At 39.2% G+C, this 22773-nt stretch overlaps 1 protein-coding gene across 6 annotated transcripts in view; it reads right to left on the bottom strand.

The window, feature by feature from the left end:
• Positions 1 to 22773, bottom strand: part of CSMD3 (CUB and Sushi multiple domains 3) — a 933126-nt gene that overhangs the window by 211943 nt on the left and 698410 nt on the right. For all 6 annotated transcript variants that reach the window (XM_060243303.1, XM_060243304.1, XM_060243306.1 and 3 more), the window contains 4 exons: positions 20668 to 20806; positions 18204 to 18391; positions 15641 to 15835; positions 6645 to 6761 (listed from right to left, as the gene is read on the bottom strand). In XM_060243303.1, the coding sequence (XP_060099286.1) occupies positions 6645 to 6761; positions 15641 to 15835; positions 18204 to 18391; positions 20668 to 20806 (639 nt within the window). The remainder of the gene's footprint in view (positions 1 to 6644; positions 6762 to 15640; positions 15836 to 18203; positions 18392 to 20667; positions 20807 to 22773) is intronic.

Genomic DNA, 22773 nt, shown 5'->3' with positions numbered 1-22773 from the left:
AGTCTTCCCTTACAATGGAGGCTCAGGTGGCAGCCACTGTTAGATCTGCCTTCTTTCATCTTCGGCAAGCGCGGCAGCTGGCTCCTTACCTGGAGCGCAATGACTTAGCGACGGTAATCCATGCTACGGTCACCTCAAGAATAGATCACTGTAATGCTCTCTACATGGGGCTACCCTTGACGCTAACCCAGAGACTACAATTAGTGCAGAACGCTGCGGCACGGCTGTTAATGGGGCTGCCACGACGGGAGCACATTCAGCCAGTGCTGAGAGAGCTGACTGGTTGCCTGTTGTGTTCTGAGTTCGCTTCAAGGTGTTGGTATTAACCTTTAAAGCCCTCTATGGTCAGGGACCTGCCTATCTACGGGACTGCCTTTCCCCATATATCCCCCAGAGAGCACTGCGATCAGGGACAAAAAATCTGTTGTCTGCCCCTGGCCCAAAAGAAGCCAGGCTATGTATAACGAGATCCAGGGCTTTTTCGGTGGCAGCAACAGAACTTTGGAACACCCTCCCAGAAGCTATAAGGGCCCTGCGGGATTTGACTGTGTTCCGCAGGGCCTGTAAGACCGAATTGTTCAAACAGGCTTTTGCGGTTTGATTGAAAAAAGGCTGCCACCGGACATCCTACAGAATGCTGGCGATCTTGGTCGAGAAGTCAATACCGCCTATACTGGACTGAAATAGCGCTTTAGAATAGTTTTAAAGTTAATATATGTAAATTATGGTTTTATATGTTTTATTGGATTGATTGTTTTTATAATGTTGTAAGCCGCCCTGAGTCCGCTTGCGGAGAGGGCAGGATATAAATGGGAAATAATAAATAAATAAATATTAACAGTGTGCTGATGCACCAGGTTGTTCCAGATCCAGGAGCATGGGTATTTGGGCTGGAGATCTCCTCTCATCCATGTTATCTTCAGTAGGGTCATACACAACCCCCCTCCACCCAGTATTTTTCAGGTTTGGATGTATTGAACTAGGAAAAAAAATCAGTGTTTCATGGTATTAATAAATCTCAGTACTGTTATGTGTTTAGTTTTGGAAAATATTCAGGGTTGCCTCTTTTTTGCTCCATTATACCCTGTGGAGACCATTATAGTCAATGGTCCCCATAGGCTATAATGGATAAATGATCCAGGAGTATCTGGGATTTGAAGGGGGTGCTTTTTGAGGTAGAAGCACCACATCTGCAGCATAGCTGCCAGTGCCTCAAGCCCAAGGTAGACCAGGGTGTCCAATTCTATGGGTCCCAGAAGATGTCCCATCCTCCATTGTTTCCAAAGAAGAAGTGAGGATACTATGGAGGAGAGGAGAATGAGAGGAGAATGCTTCTGGCTCAGCATGTCTGATAATTAGTATAAGTACAAAAATGATATCAAACCCGACAATAGGCAAATGCAAAGGAAATGAAGTCCCACGTAGATATCTTTAGCCCAAGTTCTCCAAACGAAGACCTAGGTGCTTTATTTTCTCTGTTTCAATTTCATATGAATCTTCAACAGTGGTTAGGCTTTCATTATCTGATGTATCATTCAAATCACATTCAACAGTGTTTTTTGTTTCCCGTTCAAGAAATGATGTTCAAGTCACACCATAACCTGTCCTTTTTTGTTCTGTTTTGCTTCTTATTCTTATGTTTCAAGTCCTGGACATCAAGGAATTATTCTTCTTGTTCATATTCTGAGCTCACTCAATGGAATCATGCTATAGAGTCAGACTAAGGCTGTGCTGGGCAGCTTGGTTGAGACCAGACTGCCCAACAGAGCCCACCCAAGAGCTGATCCTGTGGGCAGAGTTCTCCCCACAGGCTCAGCTGGAGTTCTGCTGGGCAGCCTCTTTTAAACTGGACTGCTCAACAGAGCTGCCCCGTGTAAGGGGGGGAGAGTATTTAAAGGAATTGCAGTCCCTTTAAATGCCTTTTACAAGCCACAAGTGAACTCTGAAGGCATTTCAATACCTTCTTGAAGCAGCGAATTCACCTGGAACTTCAGCTATCTGTCAGTCCTGTAGCCAAAACACTGCCCCCACTGGAGATTGACTGAGAAAATACAAAAATACATGATAAATACCAATAAAGTATTTTTTTTGGGGGGGTGGGGTTGGTTCAGTTCATAATGGCTCAGTTTTTACTGAGAGCACATCCCTAATCCTCACAACAATCCTATGTGATACGTTAGGAAAAGAGTGTGGCAGCCAGTTAGGTCAGCCAGTTAACTTCCGTGGCAGAATGGTGATTTGAACCCAGATCCTAATCTGATTCTAGGACTATCTGGAAATATGAATTATTGTGTGGAGGGAGAATAACACGTGCAAAGGATCATGTATTCTTGGCCTATGATACATAAGCAACTCAGAAATGTAAATTATTACAATTACTTTTTAGATCTTGGCAAAATATAACCATGCAGTTTAAATCAATTCTCTGGTTAATTAAGCAGATGACAATTTAAAGCAAAACTATTCCAACCTGTTTGTAAATCTGTTGCCTGCCTGGCTATATGCCATAAACATCCTTATCATAAAATTGATGGATACTTCAGTTCACCAGCAGATGATTTCCTGAATATATGGGAAACATATTACACGAACTCACGGACTGCGTAACTAGTTGATGCTTTCCATACACAGTTACTTTTGTGACCCACAACAATGCTCTACAGTCTACACTCAAAAAGAATGTAACACAACCGAAACCTAAAGCACAAGTATGGCATTGGATGTTATTGTAGTCAAACAAATATGCTACTAAATTAGTATATGCTAATTTACACTGCCTGCCACTGAAAATTTACTCTTATAATTGGTTATTAGCTATATTCAAAGAGAATAATTGTACTTACACAATCAACAAATGCAATTTTAGATCACACTTAATGTAGTTTAAAGCTGTTGATGTTTATGTATAAACATCAATAACAATCAGAAAGGGTTGCCAACTCCAGGTTGGGAAATTCCTGGCAATTTTCAAGTGGGTGCAACAAAAAAGAGGAGAAAAACACAACCCTGGGTAAGAAGGGTAGCCAAAGAGATTGAAACAATGAAAAGAGATTAAAATGAAAAACTATGAGCATCAAACAAATTTGCAAAACACCAGTACTGAATTTAATAATTCATACAGAAATGCTAGAATTAAAAGGAACAATCATGTGATTCAGAATATATGTACAGTATAATCCTAGTATCAAAGCAAATGTCAATTTACAAAAGCATGGGTTTAAAAGTACATATTGTCTACATACACAAGAACCAATACCAGATACCTTTAAAAAAAAAATGTATTGTGTGTGTGTGTGTGTAAAAGCCATGGCAACCTCTGGTGACTGAACCCTACTGGGGCTTGGAGGATATTCAGGAAAGTGGTTGAATAAAGCCTGCCTTTGCCCCCTGACTGATGGTATCCAAGGAGGCCTCCCATCCAGGGTTGCCAGAGTCGACCCTGCTTAGTTTCTGAAATCTGATGAGATTGGGTTTGCCTGGGCTATCCAAGTCAGGGCACCAGACACATTTTGGCCTTCCTCAATAGTATAAATCAAACTGAGAATTCTATGAACTTAACAATTCAATATAGAAAACTGGCCTTACAAAAAAATAGACATTACTTACACTAAAATGTTCAGTTGTGGAGTAAGAGCCATCAAATTTTCTTGTAGCCTAGCATGAGCAACTCATCAAAATGAGGAATATTTCCTTTGCTCATGGATCTTCTTAGGTCAAATCAGCCATGCTTGAAATTTCAGTGGAGTGCTCAGGAACAACCATGCTGATTATTTTCTGTCTGTTTCTCAGCACTCCACTGGAGTCTTGATAGTGGGAGTAGGTATTTATATGATGAATCATATTTTAGCATTGCTACATGCATTATTAAATTAAATACTGGTGTTTTGTAAATTTGTACTACGTTCATAGTTATATTTTAATCTCCTTTTCAATGTTCCAACCTCTTTGATTTTCAGGTAGAGACTGGGGAGGGCAAGTTTTCAAGGAGGGCAGAGACCTCAGTGGGATATGAAGCACCGAGTCCACCCTCTAAAGCAAGGGTGGCCAATGGTATCTCTCCAGATGTTTTTTTGCCTACAACTCCCATCAGCCCCAGCCATTGGCCATGCTGGCTGGGGTTGATGGGAGTTGTAGGCAAAAACATTTGGAGAGCTACCATTGGCCACCCCTGTGTAAAGCAGTCATTTTCTCCAGGAAAATTGATTTCTGTAGTCTGGTGATCAGTTGTTAATTCTAGGAGATCTCAAGGCCCCACTTGAAGACTGGCAACCCTATGACCCTGAGTACTGTCCATTTCAATCTGTATGAATTAGAAATCTTGGCTGTTTTGCAAACAGAGCAGCACCAGCTGAAGGTATGCAATGTTCTCACCAGATTAAGCTAAAACTTTCACAGATGCAGTTCACTGTATAAACAACCTTATATATTATCTTCAACTATAACATTCAACTATGCCAACAAAGCTACAACCTATAAATGTGGAGGACATAGCCCAGTTCTTGTTTGTTTTGACAACTCTCAAAATGTATGGGCTTGTAGCCAGAGCCCTAATACTAATGATATGATGCCAACAATTGAAAGCATTTCTTAAATTACACTATACCTGGCTGAGGTGGAACTGAAAATTGCCAATAATTTCATTAAGTATTGCCATTGTTGCATTTATCAAGAAAGAAAAAGTACCTTTTAAATACCATTTTTATACAAATTCATTCAAAAAGAAACTAAAACAAAACCCTACAACCTCACCAGAGGCTAATTGGGAATGCATTGAAACTTGGAAGGTATCACTGTACAGTGAAGATATTATGCTACATGTCTTCTTTCTTGAAAGTTTATATATTGTGGCATTCAATAGTTATTCAACACTTTGCATTTAACTGTTAGCAGAGGCTGTACAGAGATTTTGGGGGGAAACTTGTAGACATCACCCACTTCCACATCTTTTTTTCAGATGGTTGTAGATGTCCTCAATTAAGTCTGTGCAGTTAGTAATGGCCTAGAGAAGTATGAAGCTAATATAACTATGCTCATCCTGAAAGAACAGTGAGTAGATGTTTCATCAGGACTTGGTATTCAACCAGTTTGAGCTACAACTGGACTTAGGGTCACTAGATTCAGGTTGGAGATTTTTGCAGGTGGAGCCTGAGAAGACTGGGGTTTGGGGAGGGTATAATATCATAGAGTCCACCTTCCAAAGCAGCCATTTTCTCCAGGTGAACTGATCTCTGTCACCTGGGGATCAGGGATAATAGCAAGAAATCTCCAGCCACCACCTGGAAGTCAGCAACTCTAACTGCACTCCCCCTTGAAGATCAGGTTCACAGTTTGGGAGTTCTTTTTGATGTTGGTATTGATAACAGTGCTATAGTGTCATCTCTCATATCAGCAGTACCATCCTTCAGCCACCTGTCACTCCTAATGGAAAGGAACAACTGGTTTAGGTTTTACGACCAGTTTGAGGAAGCACAAATAGCTAGTAACTGCAAGGGATTGTTTGGCAAAGCACTAAGACTTCTAAGCAAGTTTGGCAGTAACAATGACACCAGAATACGCTGAAATCAAGGAGAGCCTCGTTGAGGGGGATGACAATACATTCAAAAAGTCACAGAAATATTGGACATGTAGAAAATTAGCATCAAATAATCAGGGATTTTTTTTTTTCTGGGGGAACGTGGCAGAAAAAAGTTCCAGAACTTCTTCATGGAATTTTTTTTTTAAAATGTTTAAAAGTTCATGAGGGACACCTGTGTGTTTCTCCTTCATTTCCCTCTTTTTTAATTAATAAAGTTTATTTAATAGTTGTTCCATAAACATCACTCCACAAAAAAGGGGAGGGAGAAAGGGAAAAACTGAAATATTCTGGGATGTGGAATACACTTTAACAGTAAAATTCATTTAACACCCCCCCCCCCCCCTAAACTTATACGTTCAAGGGAAGTATCAACAGAAAATCAAGGGATTGATTTTCTTCATTTCCCTCTTGAGAGTTCTGGCAGTTATTTTTCCAGAAAAAAGTCCTACAAATAATACAAGGCCCACATTAAAATGTAGTTATTCCAAATCCTTCACACACTGTTGTAATGTAATTCACTCAAGAAGGGAAGGCAAATCATAAGGAGGTAGAACAAAGAAAAGATGGAAACACGGTTGCTACTTGTTTCTGTTCTCATTCCACTATTATGTTTTTAGGTCTGTAAATCATTAACTTGGTATTTTATTAACTTTGCAATACCAGTTCATCTCCTCTGTCTTTTCATATAAACCCAGATTGCAAAACAGGTGCTCCTTAACCAGTATTTTAGCAGTATTTGGTTATCAGACATACACATATTGCTCTACACAGTTAAAGACACCAAGGTAACAAAAGGACATATATTGTGCAAACCACTTTCTTATTGATACTTTAAAAAAAAAAAAAAGGATTTACTAAAACTAGTACATAATCTGCTATGAAATCCCAAGTGTAGCTACACCAAAGTAATGATGGAAAGAACATGACTATGTACCAAAGATGTCCTCAGAACTAAAGCCAGGAGTTCAAATGGTTTACAAAAGTTTTCACCTCAACATAATTGCAACATCAAATTAATAATGGTAAAATAATTCAGATTTTAAAAATGCATGAAGGAAAGACTACTCACCAAACTCTTTAGGGACGGCAATGGAGTAAATGCAGTTGTGTCCTATGCTGTAGTTTTTTGGATAGTTTGGTGATAAAACTGTGCCTTCAGAGCCTGTTGATCGACTTCCACAAGGGGCTAAAAAACAAAGATTGCAAAAAAAATATGGTACTGTAAAAATTAAACAGTTGGTTTAAATATATGTAAAATGCATTAAGTTAAATACATTTTCATCCATATACATTTTGACACTCTGAGCAAAATGCTGGAAGGGCCATGGATCAACAATAGAGCTTCTACTTTGCTTGCAGCAAGTTCCAGGCTGAGTCTCCGGCATCTCCAGTTAAAAGGATCAGGCAGCAGGTGCTACTAAAGGCCTCAATCTTGACACCTTGAAGAACCTCTGCCAGTCAGAGTAACTAATACTTCATGGATCAAAGGTTTGACTCAGTAGAAGGTAGCTTGATGTGCTCATGTATGTATTGCTTGAAATGACATCTGTTAATAAAATATGCTGCATTTTTATGAGAGAGTTACATTATTTTTTAGGCTATGTTTTCAAACAAACAAAGCCTTCTAATAGCTGCAATTCCAGTTGGTGTGGTTCTCGGGCCAGAACCAAAAATGAAATTCTTGGATAACTCTTCAGTGTTGACCACCCCCAAAGTAAGCATATTCCCCCTGTCAGAGTTCAGTGTATGAACTGATGCAAACATAAAACTGTTTCATACAGAGTGCATTAATTTCAGTAACAGTGTGTCCCATTCTAGGATATCCCTGCTCCCATCTCAGGAGTCGTATAGAGTCAGGTTCTCTGTCAAATCTGCACTGTCTCTATTCATAAGGGATACCCTTATATCTATCAGAGGCCATGGATGATGGAAAGGTTACTGTTAGGTGGATCTGTAACTGGTTGACAGATCACATCCAAAGGGTGCTTGTGAATGGTTCCTCATTCTCTTGGAGAGGAATGACAAGTGAAGTGCCTCAAGGATCTGCCCTGGGACCTGTTTTGTTCAACATCTTTATCAATGATTTGGATGAAGGAATAGAGGGAATGCTTATTAAATTTGCAGATGATACAAAATTGGGAGGGGTTGCAAACACAGAAGAAGACAAAAACAGGATACAGGATGACCTTGACAGGCTGGAAAACTGGGTTAAAATCAATAAAATGAATTTTAACAGGGATAAATGTAAAGTTCTGCATTTAGGTAGGAAAAATCCAATGCATGGTTATAGGATGGGGGAGACTTGTCTTAGCAGTAGTATGTGTGAAAAGGATGTAGGGGTCTTAGTGGATCATACGCTGAACATGAGTTGTCAGTGTGATGCAGTGACTAAAAAGGCAAATGCAATTTTGGGCTGTATTAACAGAAATATAGTGTCCAGATCACGAGACGTGATGGTATCGCTTTACTCTGCTCTGGTAAGACCTCACCTGGAGTATTGTGTTCAATTTTGGGCACCACATTTGAAGAAGAAGAAGATATTGGATTTATATCCGCCCCCCACTCCGAAGAGTCTCAGAGCGGCTCACAATCTCCTCTACCTTCCTCCTCCACAACAGACACCCTCTGAGGCAGGTGGGGCTGGAGAGGGCTCTCACAGCAGCTGCCCTATCAAGGACAACCTCTGCCAGAGCTATGGCTGACCCAAGGCCATTCCAGCAGGTGCAAGTGGAGGAGTGGGGAATCAAACCTGGTTCTCCCAGATAAGAGTCCGCACACTTATACTACACCAAACTGGCTCTCCAAGGATATAGAGCTGGTTTGGTGTAGTGGTTAAGTGTGCGGACTCTTATCTGGGAGAACCGGGTTTGATTCCCCACTCCTCCATTTGCATCTACTAGCATGGCCTTGGGTCAGCCATAGCTCTGGCCGAGGTTGTCCCTGAAAGGGCAGCTGCTGTGAGAGCCCTCTCCAGCCCCACCCACCTCACAGGGTGACTGTTGTGGGGGAGGAAGGTAAAGGAGATTGTGAGCCGCTCTGAGACTCTTCGGAGTGGAGGGCGGGATATAAATCCAATATCATCTTCTTCTTCTTCTTCTTCTTCTTCTTCTTCTTCTATAGGCAACCTGGAACCAGTCCAGAGGAGTGCAATGAAGATGGTGAGGGGTCTGGAGACCAAGTCCTATGAGGAAAGGTTGAAGGAGCTGGGGATGTTTAGCCTGGAGAGGAGGCAGCTGAGAGGTGATATGATCACCATCTTCAAGTAATTGAAGGGCTGTCATATAGAGGATGGTGTGGAATTTTTCGGTGGCCCAGGAAGGTAGGACCAGAACCAATGGGTTGAAATTAAAGCAAAAGAGTTTCCGGCTCAACATTAGGAAGAACTTCCTGACCGTTAGAGCGCTTCCTCAGTGGAACAGGCTTCCTTGGGAAGTGGTGGGCTCTCCTTCCTTGGAGGTTTTTAAACAGAGGCTAGATTGCCATCTGACAACAATGAAGATCCTGTGAATTTAGGGGGAGGTGTTTGTGAGTTTCCTGCATTGTGCAGGGGGTTGGACTAGATGACCCTAGAGGTCCCTTCCAACTCTATGATTCTATGAAATATGTTGAGTCTGGCCAACATAAAAGCTTGGCGTTGATGTGGGCTTGTTAGTTTTGAGAAGTGCTGACCCATGCAAATTTGGGAAGGGGGAAGGTCCAAGAACTGGGGTCATCTCAGGAGTCACTGAAGTAGTGGGAAGACTTACGAATCAAGCAAACATCACATGTGTCTCACATACTCAGTTCAGAGGGGATACAATCCAGCTATCCCTAATAGTGGCTTCTTCATGCACGCAGAGATCCTGCACATAAAAGCTTCCAGCTCATGACATCGAAGAAAGCACTGTGTGTGCCTTTCATTGGTATCGACAGAAAAGCTCTTACAGGAAATAACTTATGTTTGCATCCCTCTCATAGCTGCCATCACCACTCACAACAGGGGCCTGGGATTAGAGCCAAAATATCAGTATAAGGAGTATTTAAATCAATGGGCTGCTTTCTTTCTGAGTAAAACGCTAGACTGTGATCACTTCCTCAAAAACATGTCCCACTGAAAATCATGAGATGCAGTTCACTGTGAATTGTTTATGGCCTGAAAGTGTAAAATATTTCAATAACAATATCATTTTAAAAATTCATCACTCCCAATTTATGTTGGTGTGTTAAGTGCTGTCAAGTCACTTCCAACTTATGGTGACCTATGCATTAATGACCTCCAAAACACCCTATTATTAACAGCCTTGCTCAATTCTTGCAAACTGAAAGCCATTACTTCCTTTGTTGAGTCAATTCATATTACTCACAATGGGTCTACCTTTTTTCTTATTGCCTTCAACTTTTTCTAGCATTACTGTATTTTCCAGTGAGTCTTGTCTTCTCATAATGTGATCAAAATTATATTTATTACGTATCATTGTCATATCTATAATTTGTTTGAAAAAAATGTGAAAATACCTAAAAAACTGCCTGTTACCATAGGATCTTGCCTGTCACTTGATGGCATGTTCAAAAGCCCTTCTTCTTGTTACTCTGTTTTCTAAAGTAATTTTTAATAGCTGCAGGATATAGTGTCCCTTGTTGTGGCCATTTGGTTGTGGAATGCCCTTCCCATATCCATTCATCTGATGCCAAGATTTAGGGTCCCCCATCCCCCCCCCCCCATTTACAGCATGATGTTAAGATTTTCACCTGTCCCAACATTTTTGTTAATCTACTGATGCCACATGTCTGTGCATGCTTCAAAAATTAGATTACAATATAAAGAATACATAGCAGTTCTAAGAAACTGCCCTACCAAAAGATTTACATTTCATGTTTAAATAGTGCATCTTGATTGTGAAAAATGAACTGAGATTCTGGTAACTTTCACAAAACTGAAGTTCTTCAATTCTCTGGAAGAAGACAGCAAGAATATAAAGCCAAAGAAGACAAAATAAAAATAAAACCCCAAACCAAATTAAAATAGAAACAAGCTGCTGTTGCAGTTTCTGACGAAATAGGATAGGACTGTACCTGCAAGCACAGAGTATTTACACAAGTAAGGTTAAAACTATTAAGAACATAAGAGAAGCCATGTTGGATCAGGCTAACACTGTGTCACACAGTGGCCAAAAAACCCCCAGGTGTCATCAGGAGGTCCATCAGTGGGGCTGGACACCAGAAGCCCTTACCCTGTTGCCCCTCCCAAGCACCAAGAATATAGAACATCACTTGCCCCAGACAGAGAGTTCCAACAATATGCTGTGGCTAATAGCAACTGATGGACCTCTGCTCCATTTTTTCTTTCACATGCCATTTATATAAACACCTGAGTGTTTTCATGTGTGGGGGAGTGGAAGAGAGAGAGATTTGCAGTGCAAATTATTACAGCCTTTAAATTTACTTTGCAAAACTGATTAACATGAGAGCTATTTAAAACCTCATTTAAAAAAAAAAATAAATTAAAAAAATAAAAATACACTGTGGCAGGTGTGGGTCAGAGTGCTTGCTGCTGCCCTCCTTCCATGAATTATCAGTCAATGTGTAGACAGCACTTAGTATTCTTATCAACAGTATTTGAGGAACTTTATGACACCACTGGAGGAAGCTCCGCCCATGAAAAGCCCTTTGGGTGGCAAACAAAATATGCATTACCCCTTCACTTGTGATTATATACTAGTATTACTGCTGTACTTATATCTAGGCATCAAGCACATATATACTATAAAATTAAAGAATATCTGTGTTTTTGGAAATTATACATTTATAAAATTACACAACAAAACAGACATCCAATAGATTTAAAATTCAGATAGTGGTGTATACAAGATAAGGCTCTGGTGAGTTCTCTCTGAAGACAAAAATAAACATGTATTGAATGGGGGGGGAAATCTTATTTAGGATTTTATACGTACTTTCCTTAGAATGTAAAATGAGGGGAAGAGGAATGAAATCATTTTCATAAAAGCGTTAATTCTCAAATGAGGTAAATCTTATATGCAAATTCTGTCCTATTTCTTGAGCTAAACCTATCAACAGTGAAACTATGTGTCAAATTACATATGAAATTTGCAATAACGTTGAGCACTATTAAAGATTTAATTGCATTATCTGGAGACTCAGTCTCGTCTGTAAGTATCCATTTCAAGAAAAAAATAGCTTTAAAGTATTTTTGCATAATGCTTATTTCTTGAAATCTTATATTATATCTATCTACTCCAGGAAAGTTCTACCAATATTAATGGTACAAAACATGCATAGTATTACATTCCGTTATGCCCTAAAGAGGCAAATTAAATCATGTACTGCAACTGCATAGCATTACTGGTCACTTACTCTATGCAGACAGAATTCAGTCTGTCAAATAGGAACAAAAGAAGAGCCCTTGGATCAGACCAAAGGTTCATCTAATTCAGCATCTTGATTTCCACAATTGTGATCATGATGCCCTGGAAGGACCACAGCAAGGAACGCAGACAACTATTACTGCTGCCCTTCAACCAAAACCCCCAAATACACAAATATATTGAATTTGCACATTGATGCAATAAGTCCAATTTAAGAAACAAAAATCTAAAGCATACTGCTAGAGGTCCTGCCTTAATCAAAAACTGTGACTTAGGTTGTACAGACTCACAATGAATTAACACAAGAGCATCTGCTAATTCAATATTACTTTTGTTAACAGTCTGTTTTCAAGCTTCCAGAAACTCCTAGTGAAGAGTGAATTTAAGGCATCTCATCATATGGGGAAGACATTATTTTTCCACTTCACACAGGACCCCAAACAGTGGGGAAAAACTTGAAGAACTCATGTGCAACAACTTCTTTTCATGCTTCTTGAGTGCAAAATGATGAATTAAAATGACTTGCTGTTCTCTACTGTTTCACTCCCTCCCCAAGCTACTTGTGCAGGTTCTTCCTGGACAAAATTTTGCTAGTGCTCATCATTAAAAGAAGTTATCGAGTAGGTTGTAATGCGTAAGAGTATACAATTAGAGTTGGGATGCTCACACGAAAGCATTATAGCAGGTCTTCCTGGATAACACCTCCATCCTGGATCTATTCCAGTTCAGCTTCTGCCCTAACCACATTGGTTACCCTCAAGGATGACCTCCAGAGACACCTGGATCAAGATGAGTCGGTACTACTATTGCTTCTTGATCTAACAGCAGCGTTTGAAATGATTGATTATGATCTTTTGACCCAATGCCTTGCTGATGCAGGAATACAGGGGACTGTTTTACAATGGCATTCCTCCTTTCTCCATGGTCAATGGCAGAGGGTGGCATTTGGGGAGAGAATATCTTCGTGGTACCTACTGGAATGTGGTGATCCTCTCTCCGAGGATGTTTAACATCTGCATGTCCCCCCTAACTCAGCTGGTCTGGGGGTTTGGGCTGAATTGTCATTAGTATGCTAATGACACCCAACTTTATCTGTTGATGGGTAGCCAACAGGACTTCATGTCAGGTTTTTTGGACAGGGCAAGAGGTACCATGGCTGGATGTTTACAGGAGAGTCAGCTGAAGATGGCTGTCCTGTATTTGAGCCGTGAGGGCTTGGGATTGGGAATCTGGCTCCCAATGCTTGATGGGGTGCCATTGAGGCCTGGTAGTTCCTGGCCTAAAAGACATCCGCTAAGTCTCAACCATTGCCTTTTCTGCTCTGGTCCTAGCCTGATGGAACACACTCCCATCTGAGATCAGGCACTATGGGAATTGTTACAGTTCTGCAACAGCTGTTTTGCCAGGTCTTTGGCTGAGGCAGCAGACGCGCAGCCATCTTGGCCTCTCCTGATCACAGCAAGTGTCTCAGTGGCCTCCTATGCTATTTTGCTCCAAAAGTGTCAATTTGACACTGTAGTAAAATGGGGTGCTATTAATTATAATTTGATTAACATCCTGCAGGAAACACTAACTAAGGACTGTGATCTTGTTCTGATTGTTCTAGATTTGGTTTTTAGATTATATGTTTTAATGTTTATTGTGTTTCTTATATGTTGTAACTGCCCTGGGCCCACTTATGGGGTAGGGTGGGATATAAGTCTATTTAAAATATATACTTGAATGAATGAAGGTTACCGACTCTTTAGTGGCAGTAACAACTAATTTGTGAAGGAAAATGCATGTTTACAAGAAGACTTTTCTTCTTGTCAGTACCAGAATTCTTCACCTTTAAGGCATTATATTCCAATATTAGTGGAAAAGATGAGCATCATTCTGTATTAATTTTGCACGGGGTAGACTGTCTGGCATTTGCAGCATGATAACTTGTCAGGCATTTCTAGAAACAGTAGTCTGACACAGGTATTTTTATATTTTTTTAAAAAAAGCAAATAAATAAAACACAGTAGATCTCATTAAAAAGAGAATATACAACGATTGTGGTTTTTTTGTTTTTGCTTTCAGGATGAAATTGAATTGCAATTATGATCTGAATTCTTCCCAGCATGAAATGGAGTTTTCCACCATGCTGAGCAATAAAGTACTAACTTGTAAACAATACATTGGTTACATAGGAAGGTAAATTTTGTGTAATATTATTGGAATGAAGTGCATTTGGTGAAGCTGACAAAAATCATTTCTTATTATCCTTTGTCACGTGAAAAGTTTAATCTGCACACCTTAATTACACTCTGCTCTTAACAGCGATCATCAAATGCCAAACGGCTTAGTGTATTAGCCTGGTTAATCTTTGCATTCATTCACATTAGAATGAGACTGTGGCCTTGGTTCAGGTCCCACATTTATTAGAGAGATTTCAAGGACACCTGAAATAAAGGTATAAGGCAAATCATATAAAATACAGACAAGCATTTGAGAAATATTCTATCATCTATCTATCTATCTATCTATCTATCTATCTATCTATCTATCTATCTATCTATCTATCTATCTATCTATCTATCTATCTATTCCATCTATCATCATCTCCTTCTATATTACATTTGTTTTAAAGAATGTGATACAATTTGATCTGGCATTCCATGCCTTAGAACTTAAAATCTGAATTCCGTAGTCCATGAGCATGTTATATGCAACTAAATCCTGCGATTTCTGGCAGTACCCTATGGAGTATTAAAACATACTCAGATGCAAAGTAATAAGTGAGAGGGCCATAGGTTAAGCAATGAATGCATCATCCTTTCCGTCATTCTTTTCTAATCTGGTAAAATATTATCTTTGCCCATTATCGACAGTCAAAGAGTGTGCTAATTCCAAGAAAAGGGCTCATGATTAACTGAGGATCCAAAACTGATATATATATATAAACTGGGAATGGACTGACCATTTATAAAGTTACATGAGCTATCAAAACAAAATGAATGTACACTCTGAATTTTAAAGTTGTTTTTATTTATTTATTTATTTTTTAAAAATAAGATTGACTACCTGGATATATGCGACTATTGGGTTGCAGTCAATACTGGTTAAAGAGAAGCGTGTGTGTGTGTGGGGGGGAGGGTTCCACTTTGATCATGGTGGGATCATGGGATTAGCATGGACAAAAGCCATATGGGACCATATGCTGTGGGTTTTTTCCCTGACTGAGGAGAGGGACTGTTGTGTACTGGTTGTTTTGACTTCTGGTTTGTTATGTCTGTTATTTGACCTTGAAGCATAGTTCATTGCCCCCCAGGATCCTAATGCTTACATTCCGATTGGCTGTTCTTTTAGAACCAGCCAATCAGGATGTGAAGCATTTCTCTCAGTGGTCCTGGAGAGACCAATAGTGTAGATTGCTGCCCACATAAGGGGGTGCAGTTAACTCAGGCCAAATGGATAAAAGGAGTGGTGTTGACTGTGTTCAGTTCTGTTCTTGTTCTTGCTTACCTCGAGCTGGCTGAACTCACTATATAATAGGAATGCACTTTGGCTTTTTATTTACCTAAATGACTGAAAGAGATCGCTTTGTTCAAGAGCACTGCACCAGCAGTGGAATGGATAAAGCCACAGGAATAATAAGGAATCTCTTTTCTAACAGTGGGTACAGAAATTCTTTACTTCCTAGGAATCAAGAACCAGACTGAAGGAAAAGTCTTACCATGGCAGCTGGGTAAGGCTCTGTTCCATCCAGGTCTCCCATCATCTCCCATGATACAAGTGAGCGTAGAGTAACCTTGAAGAACATAACCCGCATCACAATAATATGTGACTGTTGATCCGAGTTTATAATCCATTCCAAGTCTTGTGCCATTCATTATATTACCAGGATCAAAGCAGGACTCACGGAGTTTGGCTGCAATCAAAAGAATGATGTACCTTTAGTTTTGAGGATCTCCAACACGCCAAGATAATTTTACCTTAATGTATCTTTCTTGCACTGACCTGAATAGTCCAGACTACTCTTATCTTGTTACATCTCAGAAGTTAATCAGGGAAGCCCTGTTTAGTACTTGGATTGTAGACCCCCAAGGAAATCTAGAGTTACAATGCAGACCAGGCAATGAATGGCAAGCCACCTCTGAATGTCTCCCATTTTGAAAACTTTAGCCATAAATTGGCTGTAACTCAATGGCAACATAAATAAATAAATAAATAAATAAATAAGATATCTCCCTTATATTATAATACCTATAAGAATGTCTCTAAATTAATTAACTGTTGGAGAGTAATATTGTTTCATGCCAGTTCAAAGCATAAAATTTAATTGAAAGCACTATATGAAGATATTAACCAACCCTATCTGAACAATCAGGATCCACTAGGACCAATTTCTCACTAGGGTTGTTCCAGTCTCAGAGACCTTTTTTTCCTCGCACTTCTATCCAATTTCACACAAGCTGCTGCAGGGCTGAGACTTGTACCGCCTCTTTCCCATGGCAAGCAAAACCAGTTTTCAGAGGATCTTGCTTGCTGTAGGAAAGAGGCGGGGCAAGTTGCAGCCCCACAGCAATTTGTGTGAAATTGGACAGAAGCATCAGGGGGAAAAGGGCTCCAAGACTGGAACAAGCCTAGTGAGAGATCAGTCTAGATGTAATTGTGATGCTTAGTATAAAGAAGGCATCAACCAAACACGCCATCAGTACAATAATTAAGAATTATCTCTAAGAATTTCCCATACTGGAGCTGGCAACCCTTGGTGCCTTGATATGTGTGAGCTAAACTGAGCTTTTAAGTGGATACAAAAGAAAACCCATAACTCAAAACAGGAGGAGGGACTTTACTTGTAAAGTGAAGTCTGAAGGAAACTTGTTTAATTACTATTGAGATGAAAGAAAATGACCAATAAAAAACAATTCTCTTTTCTTAGCTAAAAAATATGTATCTATCCAAGATACTGAATTAAGAGATAGGAATCTTAATTCCCCAAATCTGTTTCTATTTGTGTGTGTGTTTGTGGGTGTGTTGTTCAGACTTTCTTATGAAGCCATTTCATTGCAGTTAGGCCATACTTTGGCCAAGGCTATTCCTAGCATTTTACAGTCAAGACTCCCCCTCTTACAGATCTTTTTTAAAACAATCTTTTTATCCGCTAAGCCTTACAGCAGGCCCTTTCACTTGTACTCATATCTGGGCCGAATAAAGTTCTCCTGAGAATTCACTGGTTACACAAAGGTCCCACTTCCAAAGGAAAACAAAACAAAACAAAAATCACTGTTCTGTTGGTTGACCACCATTATCATATGAGTAGCTATTCTCCACACCCAAGTCAACTGAATGCCAGCTGTGGGGGTGAGGGGGAAGCTACTGCCTTTTGCCAACCTTTGAATGTAGTTTAAGGTTTATCTCCAAGCAAGCAGGGCCTGCTAAATGGTGCTCTTCCGCCAGGAATTTACTAATTAAGATAAAAGCTTACAGACTCTGAAATATATGGATCACCTCAAAACATAACCCTAAGACCTGCTTTTATATAGAACATTTAGTAGGAACAGCAGAATAGCGATATCTGATAGAGAATGAATAGGCAGCTATCCACCATCATAAAATGCACTACTATTAAGATTTATATAGTGCCTCAAATTGTTTTTATAGTTTTTTGTTTTATATTAATGTTTTTACATATTATGTTTCAAGTTTTTATGGAACTTTTATGAATATGTAAGCTGCTCAGAGCCTGCTTCAGTGTGGAGGGTGGGACAGAAATAGAATAAATAATAAACATTAAACATTTATCTTTTTTTATATATAAATGCCATTGGATAAAGTGTTATCTCCCCACAGGAGGAGCCTGCCCCTCCCTCCCTCCCTCCTATCTATCTATCTATCTATCTATCTATCTATCTATCTATCTATCTATCTATCTATCTATCTATCTATCTATCTATCTATCATATGTCTGTCTATACTATGAAATGACATAAAATAATATAATATAAAATACTGGATATAGGTTTACCATATCAATGAAATCTAGGTCTAAATCAATGTTGTTATAAAGATTGTTCTGCAGCTTGAGACACGCTACCTTATCCAATAATGTCCAACTGGAAAAAACAATAACAATAGGGCATAGAATGTAGTGTACCAATGACTGAATAAACAAAAGGTCACATACCTTGAATTACTGCAACACTGTACGGACTTTAAAAAGTTCAAAAACACATATAGCAGGGATGATATGATTGGGATGCCAGCATTTGCAACACATCATTATGGGCATTTACCTTTATATTCCAAGTGGAAACCAGTAAAACTAACAGATCCATCACTTCGAAAAGCCAGATGCATGGAGTTTGAACTGCTTTCTATTCTTTCTGGTAACTTGCTGTCTTGAAAGCTTCCAATTAGAGGACTGTTGCTGTCTGGCCCATCATAGATGTAGAGGAAGTCATAGTTTGGTTCTATACTGAAGCTGGGAATGTTTAAAAAAGAAGAAATCTTAGGTGGAACATGGCTCACCCCATTTTTTCTACCTAATAAGTTCTGCTAAGTGGTAAAGTTGTTCCATAAGAAAGATTTGTAATGCATCTGGGGACTCTGGTTGGTGATACTTAAACTCTTCCAACTCACAGAGTATCTTTTTGTAGAGTAGAATGGTCAATATTACAGATAGCACGCCATACAAATTATTATTATTATTATTATTATTATTATTATTATTATTATGGTTGTTGTTGCTATTATCCACCACCACCACCACTTTAAAGATTATCATAACCATATTGTATATTTTAAGGCCACAGTGTTAAATCACTTCTGATATTAGATTTGTTGCAGACTTTTTATTTGCATTTATTTCCATAAACCTTCTCTCAATGTCGACTGCTGTAGGTCAGAAATGCAGTCTAGATACCATAATTGCTTTGTTTAATCTATGACAACATTTCAGACACTGAAGCCTATTAGGAAAAAAGAAACCCCTAGAATATACATTATTTAATAGTCAGGATAGCATTGCTCACCTGAGCCTTATTATTATGTAAATATACAGCTTAAATAATAATAATAATAATAATAATAATAATAATAATAATAATAATAATAATAATAATAATAATAATAAATTTTTATTTATACCCCGCCCTCCTCGCCGAGGCAGGCTCAGGGCGGCTTAAAAGACATGATATAAAATATCATGATATAACAATAAAACAGTATACATCAATACAAGTAATCTAAATAAATACAATATAAGTTAACTTTAAAATAATTAATCTAAAAGCAGTATAGTGGTGCTACTATCTCAATTATACAAAATGGCTTGATGTTAATCACTGGGTTCTGTCTTAAAAGGCCAGTTGGAAGAGGGCAGAGAACTGATTAAGATCCCGCAGGGCCCACACCTCTTCTGGTAGCTGATTCCACCATGGGGTGCTTTTATAGAGAAGGCCTGCTCCCTGGTTGTTTTAAGCTTGGCCTCCTTAGGCCCGGGGATTTCCAGAAGGTTTTGTGAGCTGGAACGCAGTGCTCGCTGGGGTACATATGGAGAGAGGCGGTCCTTAAGGTAGGCAGGTCCTCGGCCATATAGGGCTTTAAGGGTAATAACCAGCACCTTGTAACGAACTCGGTATACAACTGGCAGCCAATGCAGTTCCCGTAGCCTAGGCCGCACATGTTCCCACCAAGGTAGTTTTGTGAGCTCGAACGGACTCTTAATATGATGGACTCTCAATATGATTTTGACATTTTCACTTAACTTCATTCACACAGTTCTTATAAAAAAATTTAAAATGTTAGTTCTGATCACCAGTGTTTTAGTTTTAGGGTCAACAACATATTTTCCAATACAGAACACTGATAACGTTCTGAAGAAAACCTCTATAAGCTTAGCTGCACGGTTTAAAAAAAATCCACTTAATTCCAAGGCACAGTCACATGACTGAAATGTTTACTGCTTTCCATATCAGCCACAAAAGTGCTTCTACAAATGTCTCATGAGCCTAACTTTGCAGTGTGGCAAGGATGGACCTTTATTTAGCCCTCTTTTTAGATGAGAAAAAAATAGAATAAGATGGTCAAAGGTTATACGTTGAAAAGTGAATTTTCAACAAAGCTATCTAAAAAACCGGTAGATGTTAAGGTAAGGATATTACACATTTGCAGTACATCAACAGGATTGTGTTGATTTTGCAGAATTTGTAGCTCGCCATCTTTGTTAATTAGTTACTTTCTTGGTTTTAATTTGATTGTCTGTAGAAATGGTTCTTATCTGCTTTATTGGTTTTATTGTAACCCACCTTGAGCCCTCTTACAGGAGGCAGGATAGAAATAAATAAATAAATAAATAAAATATCCCCTGAAAGTATTTTTCTCTATTAGTAAGCAAGTACTTCAGTTTGAGTAAGAAATTCTACATAGAAATTGAGTCTATAAATCCCCCACCCAATTTGGCATATAAAGTAAAGGGTGGAAAATCTTCTTGACTAGATTCAGATTCAGACACACATACCAAAAAACACCAGTTATCCACTTCTTGAATATATCCAGGTTTTTAGCATATTCATTCCTCTCTTATGAACAGAGAAATCATCAGCATTTCAGACTACTATACCCACGCTTTTCCTGAGGAACTCTGCATCCCTCACTTTGAAAGCCTTGCTGTGCTCTGACAGCAACCTGATTGCCCAGAATGCCCAGAGCGACAATGACATGTTGATCATTTTAAATTCCATCCAAACAAACATTTACCTGATAAATGCTAATGATATTACATAGTCGTTATTAACAGTGATAGTCCAGTCACAGTCTCTGCTATGGGGATAAGGATGAGGGAAATTTGGTGAAAGAATAAAACCTGATGAGCCTGTTAAATTGCCTCCACAAGGTGCTGTGAATAAATCAAACAAACAAACAAAAACTTAGTAATCCTCAACCATCTTTCATTTTAAATCAGCTAAATTATTCTGGTTTATTAACTACCACCACCAGCACTAGCAGCCCGGATGATATCCCCAGTTGATATCCAGTGCTATCAATTTAGCAACTATAAACAAAACAAACCTTTTGGTTGCAAAAATGGGAAGGGGCGGGAACTCTGAAACACTTTCAACCTTTTGAATTGTGTTGACATTGCTTGAATTTTGTGTACAGGGTGTTATAACATGTAATGTATGAGGATACCATATACCTAACTCTGGACAGTATCACAGAGGCTATGATCAATGGAGCTACAAAATACAGCTAATGACAGATAGGGATAATTTTCTCTACAAACCTGAAGAAAATAAAATAAACAAAAGTATTAGAACCCCCTAAAATAATAGAAACAATGCCCATAGCTCCAGTGGTCATTCTGGAGGATTGCTTTAACAAAAACATAAACCCTGTAGGATAACCAGTGTTCAGTCTTATCCAAAATCATGTTTCAGAGTTACCAACCAGTTGTTCCAATGAGTATCTTGTATATATACTTCTTTCAACAAAGAAATTGAATGGAATCAGGTCAGCAGGACAAATTAACTGCAAACATTTGAGTTTACAGATTACAAGGAGAATCTAACATTCCTTCACTATTACAACTAGGAAGAGAAGAAAGAGCAGACAATTTGTAATGGCCATTGCATTGCTAATGACAGAAATCAAATCTGATAATTTCCTTCCAAGTTATATGGCACTTAGCTCATGTAATGAATGTCAAGAGGATGTAACAATCCACCCCCAAATATTCCTTTGCAACTCATTTAAAATGAACAGTGTATGTATGCATGCAGGGCTTTTTTTTCTGAGCAGGAACGCACAGGAACGCAGTTCCGGCTGTCTTGGTGCCAAGAGGTGTGGCCTAATATGCAAATGACCTCCTGCTGGACTTTTTCGCCATGTTTTTCTCAAAAACTTTTCACAGTGTTTTTCTCAACAAGAAACAATATTGTGCAAAACAAACAGAATAATTCATACAACAACTGCCCTTAACCCAACAAGCAAACCGCAAGTAAATCAATGGGAGTGATCACACAAGAGATTTGGCCCAATCTAGCCACGCCTCCCCTCTAGATTTAATTTATGTGATCACAAACTCATACCTACCTAATCTGAGGATGGGCTGGAACAGAATTAAATAGCTACCGGGAACTTCCTGGTAGCAAACCTCTAAAACATATGCAGGGCACATCTCCCGGCTGTCTGAATGCCCGGGTGCGTGCTGTATCTGCCCTGTACCCACCTGACATGAGCGTGAGCATTCTGAATGCTCCTCTTGTGTGCATGCAGCCTGTGCCTCTCCTGGCAGCAGGGCAGGGGCTGTGTGATTGCTGCTGCATGGATCAAAGAGAAGTGGCTTTTTCAGAGCCGGGATACTGCTGTGCCAAATCTCTTGTGTGATCTCACCCAATATAACTGTGCATCAGACAAAAGTAAGATTGATGTAATCTAATCAGAATCAGTTTTATCTTGGAATTATCAAAGTAATCATTTAGTTTTATGGGCTTCCTGAACAGTGTGTAAAGGATAAATAATTTAACTTAGAATCAAAGAAGGCTCTGATCCAGTAACCTGCTTACATGCGTGGGTGAATACATTATTATTATTTTTCCCTTTTAACAACTATTGGGTGACTTGTGTCTGCACAAGTTGGATCATTTATCCAGGCCTGGTGGCTTGTTATTATTCAACAGTGGCCATCCCCCCCCCCCCCCCAAAAAAAAAACCCACAAAAAAACCAAACCAGGAGGGTTAGTGGATACAATTTCAGATTAGGATCTGGGATACTCAAGTTCAAATTCCTAGCCTGCCATGGAAACTGACTGGGTGATTGGGCCACTCATGCACTCTCAGCTAACCTACCTCTCTGGGTTATTT

The sequence above is a fragment of the Heteronotia binoei genome, chromosome 7, assembly GCF_032191835.1.
Source record: "Heteronotia binoei isolate CCM8104 ecotype False Entrance Well chromosome 7, APGP_CSIRO_Hbin_v1, whole genome shotgun sequence".
In the NCBI taxonomy this organism is placed as follows: domain Eukaryota; kingdom Metazoa; phylum Chordata; class Lepidosauria; order Squamata; family Gekkonidae; genus Heteronotia; species Heteronotia binoei.
Note: the sequence above shows the minus strand (reverse complement) of the source record. Positions and strands in the feature narration are given on the sequence as shown.